Here is a 12,572-nt window from a genome sequence, read left to right as displayed (position 1 = left end):
AACGGAAGCAGAGAGAGAAAAGCCTAGAAAAATAAGCAGGGCCTTGCTGATATTTGAGATGATATCAAGCAGTCTAACAATGTACATAATTGGGGTCCCAAAAGGGGCGAGGAGAAGAATATTTATTTAACAAGATATTAGCTGAAAATTTTCCAGATGGGGTAAAAACCTCAGGCTCACAGATCCTAGAGCATCAGTGAATCCAAAACAGCACAAATACACAGAAATGCACACCAAAGCTAGTAATCATGAGAGGCCGAAGGCCAGTGGTAGAAAGAAAAATCTTAAGGGAGTTGAGATAAGAACACTGCTGGCTTGTCATCAGAAACATGCCAGCCAGGACAGAAAGAACAACCCTGAAATGCTGAAAGGGGACAGCTTCCAACCAAATGTCCATTGTGAGGAATCTATCCTTCAAAAATGATGATGACGTCGAGACATTTTTCGGACAAAAGCTGAGAGACTTCATCACCAACAGACCAGCCCTGCAAGGGATGTGGAAGGAAGTTCTCTGGGCCCGAAGGAAATGAGATGTTCCTTCAGGTCTGCATAAGCAACAGGGGCCCCCTGGAACTTGCAAATATGGGGATAAATGGTAGACTTAATTTCTAGGTGTCTTAAAAAATTCTTTAAAAATAATAGAGTATTTAAAGCAAAGGAATGACAGGGCTCTGTGGAGCTTATGGCTTATGGAGAAGTAATGAACAGCAAACCACACAAGACAGGAGTAGCTAACAGACGTCCTAAAGGTCCCCACTGACACCCAGCAACAGCCAGACAAGGCCAGATGTGCCCTCCAACCATCGCCTGGGGCGCCCTGCTTCTAGCGAGATGCTCCAGCTCCCCAGCCACAGCCCCCATCAGGGCCCACCCGAGACCCTCCCTCTCCGGGAAGCTCCCTACTCCCCTACCTGCCTTTGAGTCTCCCCCAAATGCAAATGATGGTGACTGACTCCCCTGCTACGTCGAGCTCTGAATAAAGGCCTCCCTTGCTCTTGTTTGGGTGGTTCTCCCTTTACTTCCACAGCTTACGCTCACTCACCAGTGGGTGGACATCCCGGTTCTTCCCACTTTTGGGCAACTGCAAATACAGCCGCTGTGAACAGTGGGCGTAGACATCCCTTGTGGAGGCCTGCTTCCAGCTCGCTGCATGTTGGAAGCCGGCTCCTGCTCTGTACCAGCTCTAAGGCTTCCTGGAACCTCCTGGGGGCCTGGCGGGCTCAGGTGCCTGGGGACATATGCTGGACCCCAGGATAGAAGAACCGACAGCCCCTTGGGGTTTGAGGTGGGCACCGGCCCCCTCTGAGGGGGCTCAGCTGGTGCACAGGCTTCCTCTCCTGTAATCTGGGGGTGCCATCCTTTCTGCCCTGGAACTCTATAGAGTGACTCCAGCTTCCCTTTTCTGGGTTGGGAATAACTTGTACCAAAGATGCTGCCGAGCGATGGTGACCGGGATGTGCCTTCACTCAGAGACTGCAGCCCAGGCTTGTGCCGGCACTACTCACCCCAAAAACCCTCCCTGAGCAAACATACTCCCCTGGGCGCTTCCCTCTGGACCCTCTGTGCCCGCGAGAGCCACCCTGGGTCTGGCCAGTTTATCCCAAATTAGGACACATGTCCGTCGTTGGAAGACTTTTGCTGCCACGAGAAATAAGGTTAGTGATTCTCAAAATAGCTTCTCTGCAAATAACCGGCAGGCTCACTTGGCCCAAAATGAATCAGAGGGGATTCAAAAGCATCTCTTTTCTCAGAAAACAGATTCCTCATTGACACATTTTTCTCCTGTTGATTTTTACCCCCATTTCCAAAATGGAGCCTTTTTCCTCCGACCTTTATGCAGGGAGTGGGGCTGCAGAAAGACAGAGTCGGCCTGTCCACAATATTCTGTTTGTTCTCTTGGCTCCGGGGTCTGCCCCACAATGGGGCTCTTATCGGACAGCGCTCCCAGCCAGCCCCTTCCCCTCCCTCCGGCCCATGAGGAGCGAGGCGCCGGGCTGGACCGCCAGGGGAGGGCCGGGTGGTGTGAGCTCCAGGAACGGCTGTGGGGGCGTGCGGGGCACCGTCACTGGCCACTGTGAACGGCTTTTGGAAGCACGGCCATTCATCGGTGCTGTGATTCACATCATTTGTCCTCCGAGAGCGGAAATGTATTTCCCAGAGAGCCTTTCAAGCTGTCTGTGTGCTCGGAGCCCCAGGCCGACCCCACTTCTGAGTGGCGGGGCTTAAGATCTCACTGACACTTCGTCAGTCACATCAGCCCGGAAACAACTGTGGAACATTTACCTGCTCCCCACAACACGCTGCCCTGGGGAAGCACACTTCACCGGACGGTGTTAGGAATATAAAAAGCCTCAGCACCCCAGATTTGGGGCCAGGGATTTTGTTTCAAGACCAGCTTCCTTTCCTTCCCTCTGGCAGCTCCCTGGCCGCTGCTTAGAGGTCCAGACTCCCCGTCCATTGCTTCCTTTGGAATGTGGTCCATTCGGAGGCCCTGACAGCCCAGAATGCAGGCTGAGTGAGGGCTGCCGTGGCAAACCCTCCGCCCACTCATTATTCATCCCTGAGAGTGTGTGCCAGGCCAGGCGTTGGGGGCGGAGAGAGGAAGCAGGGCCCCTCCATCTCCGCAGCCACAAATCCAGGGCAGTGGTGGAAGTTCCTGACTCGGGGAGCAGAGGCTCAAGGGATGTCAGTCTGAGGTGTCGGTCTGTGGGGGGGACTCTGGACCCGGATGCCTCTAAAGCCCCCGGGGGAGGGGAGCTGCAGGCCACCTTCCATTCGCCCTGTGATCTTGCTTCCTCTTGGCCAAGCGCTACCTTGCGTGGGGGCGCTCTGTCAGAGCCACCTTGTCCGGCCCCTGTGGGTGTGCAAGGCGTGCCATCCTGTTCACTTCTATGCCCTGGTGGGTGGGCAGCTGCCATGGGGAGGATCCTGGTGTAAGAGAGTTGGGAATTTGGGAGCAGTGTCCTGCACCTGAATGGGTGAGGCTGGGTGGCATGCAAAGGGGAGGGCAGGAGCTTGGAGGGGGAGAGGCCAGGGCACTGAGCAGGCAAGAAGGTACCTGTCAGGGAGGCCAAGTGCGCCAGCGATGGTGGTTATGAGCAGGTGTCAGGCAATGTAAGTGCCGCCGAAACTCTGGGGCTGTCCTAGGGCAGACACCTCTTGGCGACAGATGCTAGAGGGCCTCTACAGGGAAGCTGTTGGTGTGGGCTGACCCACCACCACCTGAAACCCCTAGCCAAAGGGCTCCAGGCCTGCCAGTTCTAGGCATGGCAGCCCCCAGGTGTGCCCCCCCAGGTGCATCTCCCCCCAGAGCCCACCCCATGAACTCTTGCCTGGGGCCTCCTCTACGGCCAGTCCTAAACCTGCCCCTTCCTGAGGGTGTGCGGCCCCGTAGCCAGCCCTCCTAACCAGCCAGCCCCCGTAGCGCTGTACCTGCCCTCCTCTCCTGCTCCCAGGCGATGGCCAGACGGACAGGGTTGGCAGTGCCCAGGGCTGTCAGGGCAGCAGACCCAGCCTCCCCCAGTGGCCCCTCTCCTGAGTGCCCGGCATTCCTTCCTGAGGCCCATCTGCCTCGAGCAGAGGGCCTGGCCCCCCAACCCAACTCTGCTGGCTGAGAGGTCTTGTGGCTAAACCTCAGCAGGTGAACGCTGCGTCTTGGAGGCCTTGAAGCCCTCACCCCGTCTCCACTCCACTCTTCTGCTGGCACAGGTGAGCTAGTGTCACCACAATGTCCCCAAGGTCTGTGGTCCCTGGTCCTCTCCTGGCTCCTCCCTCCCCCCTCCTGCTCTCAGACCCCAGGCCTCTGGAGCTGTGTCCCCCAGCTGCTCAGGTGTGGGGCATTTCCAGGGCACACCATGCCTGGAGGTGGAAACACGTGGAGTGGGGCATGCCTGGAGAACGTCACTCCCACTGCAAGGCTGCCCAGGAGAGCAGGGGCCCTCCCCAAGCTTGTTCTTTTCTGGAAAAGGGGAATAGCAAGGGCAGCTGCCCTGGCCCTTGGTGTGGGGAGAACGGCTTTGGGTGCATCAGAGCCTGCCACCCGGGACTGCCAGTCCAGGCTGGTGAGTCTCAACTCTGGCTACACCCTGACCTCACAGTTCTTCCTCCCATCTCCGAGGCCTCCATTCCCCTCAATGAAGTCGTGGGCACCGAGGCTTAGAAAAGCACACAGATTTATTGCATATTGATCTCATGTATAAATTCATTGTAGCATTGGAAAGATTACATTTGGTATACAGTCCTATTCTACAGCATTAACCCCCAAATCAGCTTCTCCTATGCTTTATCTTAAAGAAATTTCTCTACACAGGTCCATCTGTCTTTAACACAAACATCAAATGAGAGCTGAATCCCTCTCAACGCCTCCTACACTCACGTCCCTTCCTAGTTCCCCTGCTGCGGTTCCACGCGAACCGAGAACTGCATCTCGTTTGCCCTGGCAGTTCAGGACTCCCGGCGGGGAGGACGCAGACCCTAATCACAGAGTCAATAAGTGCATCTACGGAATTTTCCTTTTCATAAAAATTTCACGAACAGACACAATAATGACTGCTAAACACGAGTCATGCACAGTTTACTTATAACAGAAGCAATTTACAATCGGGGGACATGGGACACACACCAGCCTCCTTCTCAATGTTTTCTTTTAAACATTATACGAAAGCCAGACATTTACATTTGATTTCTTTTTCAACACTATACAGCTCTAAAACAAAACAAACCAAAAAGAAACAAACCCAAACTAAACCAAACCTGTCACATAACAGTGGCAAGAGGACAACATGGCTGCACCGGCTTGGGATTCTTGGAGGCATATATGCACATATATGCTCTAAACAACATAGCCTGGCACCGGCGCTCAGCCTCCCTCTTCCGGGGAGAACAATCACGGTGCAAGGTACACTGAGGAGCCTTCAGGAGTTGCTTTGTCCACACGCACATGCATTGCACATTTGGAAACTCAAGCTGCCTTTTCTTTATTTTCTTTTCTTTTTTCCAAAAGTGATAATATGAATCAGTGATGGAAATGAATAAAACAAAAAAGCTGGAATGGGAGGAGAAGAAGAATGCTGCTGGAACCACATGAGGATGTCTAAGTCACAGCATCACTCCTTGCTACAGACACAGTTTCATGGCTTTTGGTACCTGGCTGACCTCCCGACCAGGAGCAGCTGCGTCCTCGAGTCCCCAGCCAGGCAGGAAGGGAGGTGCCCGGCTCCCGTCCGCCCCCCACCAGGCAGCAGTGCAGGGGTGTGCTCTCCCGGGTGGCGCTGTCCCCTCATCCCTCCCCGGGACAGCGCGGTGAATACAGCTCAGTAGATTTCAGTCACTGGGGCAGGGGACCAGGACTACAATCCAGTGCTTTGAGGCTTCAAGAATAACACGGGTGATATGCATTTGAGCAAGTGCTTTGTGAGCGCTCACTGAGAAAGCAGCTAGCTAGGAGGAGGCCAGGGCATCCCCAGGCCAGGCTCTGGGGCCACAGAGATGCTGGGCCAATCAGGGTCAGGATGGACCAGTACGCTGGACCTCGTACAGGAAGGCCACGTGGGCTGCGTGGTCTCCTAGGCTCACCCCATTCACACCCCAGGGTCACAGGCAGGCTGCAGGAATGTTTGCCTCTGGGTGCACAAATCGGGGGCCCACTCATGAAGGGCCTGGCTGACTGAAAGTTTGGCAGCCTGGGTCCCTCCCCCCGGATTGTCCTGGGAACGGGGGCAGCTGCTCCAAGTGTGTCAGCCCACTGGGGGTCTGAGGCTCGGCACAGAGTGAAGGAAAGGAGGCCTCCTTCGGAATTTCCATTTGTGGCATGTCAGCGATCCAGAGCAGGAAGCAGTCGAGGCCGGACCAAGCAAGGGGTCCTGGCCCCAGGCAGACCTGGCCCAGTGGGTTTACAGTCCTGATCCTGGCCACCTGCCACAGACGTGTGGTCAGCCAGCCAGTTGCTCTGTGCATCTGAGCTCCAAACCTGGGAATGTGAAATTCTAATGGGGCCCAAGCTCCCTGGTCCCGGGGGGTGTCCTGCATGAGACTGGGCCAGAGTGGGCTGGGCTGGTGCTGGAGCCCAGAGGGCAGAGGGGAACGGAGGGCAGCTGGCTGCATTCTAGGCAAGGCTAAGTTTTGAGGCAATGCTTCTTGGACACATCGGGCAAAGGAAATAAGTGCTCTCTTTGTCAGGGGGTCCCAGGACAAACCCCCAGGCCTGCCAGGAGCTCAGGCCTGAGGTGCTGAACATTCAGGAGAAGTTGGGCTTGCTCTGATCATTTTCAGGGGGACAAAAATACAGGACTTGAAATGTGCAACCCGACTCTTAATGGAAGGGGAAAAAGAGAAGAGCAGAGATGGTCTTGGGAGGACAGGCCGCAGGTGGAGGACGCGGCAGTCAGCAGAGGGGTCCAGAGGTGACAGAGGGCAGTCCCACCGGCTGGGCGGCCACTGAGGACAGACGCTTACATTTGCGCCAGCCCCAACTTCTTATTTTAGACAGAGAGTCAATCGCAAAAAAGAGCACACACCTTATTCTTTAGCAGAACAGTCATATAATTTGGGTTTACAGAGATGGGGAGTTTGTACGTGAGGTTGACTTTTCAGAGGGTCCCATCTAGATTAAGGGCAAATTGGGCATCCATGCACACACAGCGGTTGCCCAGGGGAGGCAGATGATCGAGAAGGGGTGGGAGGGCTGTGCTTGCAAATCCTCGTCCACAGGGCCACGGCCAGCGGCACCCAGCTTCTCCCTGCCACCCCGCATGCATGCGTAAGTGGCCCTTGCACCCGCCCAGGGTGCCCGCCGCCTCATCTCAGGTGGGCTTCATCAGGAGTACAGCCCTCTCCCTGGGGTCCGTGGAGCTGCGGCGGCATCAGGGACCTCAGAGGACACGGCCGCCGGACACTCGGGCCACAGGGCGGCCACACCAGAGCTGCTCATGTCGCACTTTATTTTTTAAGGGCAACTGGGGTGACGTTTTCCCCTCCTCGCTGGGACACGACTTTCCTTTTTTCTTCCAAACAATAAAAGAATAAATAGAACACTTGACTTAAATGCAAATGCAACTGAAAACTCAAATTTAACAAAAACACATGATTGTCTGGGAAACGGCAGCAGTGACAGCACGATTGGAGGGGTGCAGGAGTATTTGGCACATTAAAAATCACCCCACTTCCTGGTTATCAATCACACAACACACAACCTGTCTCACGGTTTTGGTCCTTCACTAGATACTTATATTAACATTATTTCCTCACAATAAGAAAGTCTAATGCCAAAAATACTGTTAGGGAAGAAATAAAATAAGAAAAGAAATGAATTAGAAAAATTACAAGTTATATACAGATTAAGGTAAATTCCATCAGGGAAAAAAATTATTTAAAATTGGCCCCTATGGGAATAATTTAAAGCCCGTCCGTCTGAGTGAAGTCCCCCGGGAGGCGCTGTCCCCGACGGGCTGGGCTGTCCTTGCTCCTTGCAGCTGGTCCCGTCTGGAAGCCCTCCGTCCGGGAGCCGGGTCCCGCCCGCCAAATCCCGGAGCAAGGAGTGGAAGTGGTATCTGTGTCCTGGATCGGGGGTGTTAGGCATGTGCAGAGCTCCGCGGCCTGGAGCGGGTGGTGGCGGACTGCACTCCACGGTGGCCACGGGGCATGCCCGCTTCCTTCCCCTTGTCCGTCGGGGGTGGGTGCGGGTGGGGTCTGGAGGTCCCAAGGTGGCCAGCAAGCCCTCCTTCTGAACAGAGGAGTTGGCTGGCGTGGGGGTGGCAAGACGCAGACCTCATGGGCAGGAGCACCAGGTGCTGCCCACCTCCCCAGCTCCAACCTGCCCCATACAATTGGGGGGTCTCGGTGGGGTCCACGGGCATGAATCACGTCACACAATGACAGGCACACCTCCCAGTCCCAGCCTCAGGCCAGCCCAGGACACCGAATCTAAGTATTCCTCCAATCCCTCGGCACGTTGGAAACTGCCCACAGGTATGGGCCCCGTGCCCCTTGGTTCTGACCCAGGGGCACCCAGGGTGACCTTGGCTTTACAAATACGGTCAGGAATAGAAAATTTCTCCATTATCTACAGTATAAAGAACACACCCAAGCACAGCGCCTGTTGCCAGGCAGGCTCCGGTTTGCGAATAAGCTGAGATTTCAAAGCAATGCAAAATTACTTTTAAAAAACAATTTGTGAGTCATTTTTTGATTTTTTAAAAAATACTGTCCATTTTTAAAACCACATGCTTAAATAGACTCTGTCGTCAATAAGATTACCAAAAGGGTTATTCTTATAATTTTCATTATAAAAATTGCCTAGCCGATCTCCCTCCTCCGCGCACACCCGTCTGTCCGCTCCCTTCCCGAGACACCACGCTCTCAGGTGCCCACGCGTGGCCCGCTGGCTCCCGTTTGGCATAGATTCGTGCCTTCGCCGCCAGGTCGATTTCCCGAGGCGGCTCCCGTGAGTGGTGTCTGATGGCCGGGAGCGGAACCGCTCCTGAACCCTCTTCTCAAGATCCACTCTTAGCGATCTGAGCGTCTTCAACTGCTTTAGGGACTCTGGGTTCTCAGTTTTCACCGGGAGAGTTAGAGTTGAACCATGGCCTGGGGCAGGAGCTGAGGAGTGGTCAAAAGCAGGGGACAGGGTCTCTGTGGCTCCGGGCCACGCCGTGCCCCCCGAGGGCCTCGCCTCCACCTTCCGTGGCGGGGATATCTGTTGGGACATCGGCAGCTTGCAGTTGCCCAGATGGGACTCTGACCTCAGCCCCGCCTGGGCCAGTCAGAGGTGGCTGATTGGGTTAAAGGCTCCGGACTCCGGCGTGGCTCCTGTGATGTACCAGGCATCCAGAGGGCTCTGGGAGGAGGTGTGGAGGGGCGTGTCCTCGGAAAGGGACAGCATCATTGCATATGCCTGGCGGGGGACAGGATGGGACACACAGGACAGGCAGGTGAGCAGGTGGGCTGGGGGCCTGCAGATCGCTGACCGGCTCAGCCTTGCCCAGATCCAGATGGAGAGGGGAGGCCAAGGGCCCAAAGACACCAGACTCTCCTCTCGGCCTGGAAGAGGCCGACGTGAGCAGGAGGGCAGGGTCTGCTGGGCTCCTGGGCAGAGGGCTGCCGGGACACCATGGCTGCAACCAGGGGCCTCCATGCACAGCGGCTCCCACGGCCCCCTGCAGTGCCCTCTCCACGCCCCTCCCCACTTTTGGGAGGGCCCTGGGAATTGCTGGAGTCACTGTTAAGACCCTATTGACAAGGGCCAGTCCCTGCCTGGTGGGGCTGGGGGCCGACTGCTGCCACCACTGGGTGCTGGTGGACCTGGTGCACCTGGGGGACACCTGTTTGGACTGTGGTGGCTGCACAGAGCTACTTGGGGAAACAGACGTGCAGAATCTCCAAGCTGAGCGCAGGCCTGTTTCCCGGCCTGAAGCACGGCTCAGAGAGGCCACAGGATTTCTTCTGTCATCACCACAGGGCACAGTAACTGGACCGGGGCCACTGGGAGAAGGGCGGGAATGGTGGGGGAGCCCAACCCTTGTCCCACTGGAGTTGACACTCTGACAGGATTAGTAAAGAGACACAGACAGACACGCAGACAGCTTTTAGTGAGACTCAGGTGGGCTGCAGATTGCTGACTGAGACCCTCTGCCCCTCCAGACTGGAGAGAAGCAGGGGGCAGGCTCCTGTGGCCACTTACCCTAGAGGCCAGGGATGAGAGGCACCTGGGGCCAAGCCTGGTGCCCCTGGTCACCTGTCACAGCTCCACTAAGATGCCTCGGTTACTGCACAGTGGGGCGGCTCCCCCCGAGAAAGCCTGGGATACCAGTCCCTCTTGCTCCCACCAGAGAGGGAGCGAGGCCAAATTGCCTGCAGCCTGGAGGCCTGCCCGTGGACACCTTGCGAGGATGGAACAGCGACCCCTGTGTCCGTGAGCACGGCCGCTCCTCACACTCACTGGCTCTCGACTTCTCCCTGCCCACCTGTTTGCAGGGGTGGTGCTCATTCCCTCACCTCTCTAGCTGATGCAGTGGGCATGGGGGGGTGGCCACTGAGCCCTGGGGGTCCCCCAGGCAGGCATGGGGTGGCCGGAGTGGAGAGGTGAGGCTGTCCCTGGCCAAGGAAGCTGCTGCCCGGAGTCCGACCTGGGGAAGGCGGTGGGGGTGGGGTGGCTCTGCTGGGTACCTACCTGGTTCTTAGCCTGCCTGTACAGTGTCTGTTTTAAAGTCTCAGAATCTAAGGTGGAATTAAGGACATCTTTAACTTCAAATGCTTCCTCAGCTGCTCTGCGGAGATCCAGCCCCTTCCCAAAAGTCGGCATCGGCTCCAAAGCCACCAGACCGCCTGGCTGCTCCTCAACACACCTGCACCAATGACCAGGAGAGGGACTGGCGTCAGCTGGCCAGGCCTCTGGCCACCTTTCTCTGATGCCCCACGGCCAGCTCTGTGCCTGCATGCACGCTACAGCATCTCCACGAGCCACATGCACAAGGAGACACACATGGACACATGGACAGCTGGCAGGAGAATGACGGACGCAGGGCCACAGAGGGGTGAGTACGTGCACACACATGGCAAGCAGCAGGCGGGGCGCCCAGATCTCTGGGGTCAGGGGACAGACTGAGAGGCCTTGGTTCCCAAGAATCAAGGCAGCTCTGGAGGGGCTGCAGGCTCCCACTCCCAGGGCCCGGAGGTGGGGGGCAATGGGCTGCCCAGGCAGGGCCTCCTGGATCTACGGCCCCCTCCATGAAGGGTCTTGGAATGCCAGCAGCACCACCAGGGCTGAGAGTAGGTGGCAAGCAGTCAGGATGGGCAAGTGGCTCTGGCCCACGTGCCTTCCAAGCTTGTGGCGCTCAGCCTCTGAGCCGCACAGCCCCCCCAGAGGCCGGCCATCTCTGCCCGGGCCTATGGGGGCCGTGGCTCTGCTGCAGGGCCAGAGGCCACAGCAGACCCAACTCCCTCTCCGGGTGGGGAAATGCCTCCCCTCCCCCGTGCTGCTTCCAGGCATGGGGAAGTGGGGGTGCGCAGGCCCCGACCCCTCTCCTCAGGGGGGGCCTCTCCCAAGCTGCACTCGGGGTGAGACTGCCTGCTGGGGAGCAGGGGGACCCCAGCCGGGAGGGCGGCAGGTGGTCTGAGAGGAAGGCACCCTCATGATGCTGGGGCCTGGCGGGTCCCACCTCCGGGTGCGGTCGAAGCCCAGGGCCAGGGCGGCAGGTGGCTCCTCGTCCTCGTCCTCGTACGTGCCCTGAGGCTCGGGCGCAGGGGACACAGCGCCGTCCGGGGACTTCCCGGCCAGGCTGTCCTCCTCCTCGTCCAGCTCGTCCTCCTCGTCCTCCTCCGCGTCCTCCGGCTTCCTGCTGGGGAGGCCTGGACACTGTGAGTGGCTGTCCAGGTCCTGGACTTCCGGCCTGGAACGACACAGGAGGGAGTTGGCTGAGGACCCCGAAAGGTGGGCGACTTGGCTTGGCCGCCTCCTCCCCTGCCGCCTCCACCCCCTCCCGACGGACACCCGTGCTCAGGGCACGAGCGTCCTCAGAGCTGTGGTCCTGAGTGGCCGTGCCCTGTGGAGTGGGTGACTCCAGCGCCGAGGATGCCTGCTGAGGGCATGGCAGGGGGCAGGCAGGACTACTCTGTGGCGGGGCTCCTGTTACGCCAGAGTGGATACCAGCCACTCAGGGGTTCAGGGCAAGTGCGCTTGTCAGAGAGGGAAGCCATGGCCAGCCAGGCAGGCAAGGGGGTCCTGGCCAGGCTGGAGCTGGGGCCGGGCACTGCATGGGGGGCGGCATCCTGAAGACTGGGTGTGGAGGAGGTCAGCCGATAGAGCTTGCTCCACCCTGCTGCCCTTGAGGATGCAAGGACGCCGGGCCATCATGGGCGAGGGGCCCCTCTGCAGAGGGTGGGCTGGGCTGCTATCAGCAGGATGAGACTGGTGGATTCTCCCTTGCAGCCCAGACCCTCGGGCCACTCCAGCTGGTAAGACTTACACTCTGGGTCCTTGTTATTAAAAAGAAAAAACACATGCTGGGCAAGGCTGAGCCTTGATTTCCTTGGGAAAGCCCCACTGGCCCAAGGGCCCCGGAGCAGGGGTCTAGGCATCAGGCAGAGGGGTGTCAGGGGGCAAGGCCGATGTTCCCTGAGACCCCAGGCCCCACTCCTGGACCTGGCACAGGACCTCCCCTGCCCCGTCAGGGCAGACCCAGGGTCCTGCTCTCAGCATCTGGGCAGGAGGAGGCCTCCCCTCTGATGGACCCCTGACCTCCGAGCACAGAGCCTTGTGCAGAGGGACTGGGCTGCAGAGACCCCCGATCACCAGGCTCTTGGCCATCCCCGACTTCATTTCCTGTCTTTCCGTGGGAAAGTATACAGAAGCTGATAGCCATTCTACCTTCCAGGATGGGCAGAACTCCGGTGTGCCTCCCTTGCTGGCTCTCGGTGGGGTGACCTTGGCCTGGGGATTGCTACCTCAGAGCCTGTGCCATCTTGGCGGTGTGAGAATACCCCCATGCTGAGGCCTGGATAAACAGCCCAGGTGGGTGTCCTGGGCGCAGGCCTCAGATTGCATTCAGCAAGCAGCCCTGTGTGTTTAATCAAACCTG

General features: G+C 57.8%; 1 protein-coding gene across 7 annotated transcripts in view; it reads right to left on the bottom strand.

The window, feature by feature from the left end:
* Positions 1-6,516: 6,516 nt before the first annotated feature.
* PRDM16 (PR/SET domain 16) overlaps positions 6,517-12,572 on the bottom strand; it is a 301,085-nt gene continuing 295,029 nt past the window's right edge. For 6 of the 7 annotated variants that reach the window (XM_037000156.2, XM_037000157.2, XM_037000155.2 and 3 more), the window contains 3 exons: positions 11,154-11,384; positions 10,166-10,340; positions 6,517-8,890 (listed from right to left, as the gene is read on the bottom strand). In XM_037000156.2, the coding sequence (XP_036856051.1) occupies positions 8,759-8,890; positions 10,166-10,340; positions 11,154-11,384 (538 nt within the window). In that variant the 3' untranslated portion in view covers positions 6,517-8,758. The remainder of the gene's footprint in view (positions 8,891-10,165; positions 10,341-11,153; positions 11,385-12,572) is intronic. The other variant, XM_037000160.2, reaches the window with a different exon arrangement.

The sequence above is a fragment of the Manis javanica genome, chromosome 4 (assembly GCF_040802235.1).
Source record: "Manis javanica isolate MJ-LG chromosome 4, MJ_LKY, whole genome shotgun sequence".
Taxonomy (NCBI): Eukaryota; Metazoa; Chordata; class Mammalia; order Pholidota; family Manidae; genus Manis; species Manis javanica.
This window is presented reverse-complemented; position numbering and strand designations above follow the sequence as displayed.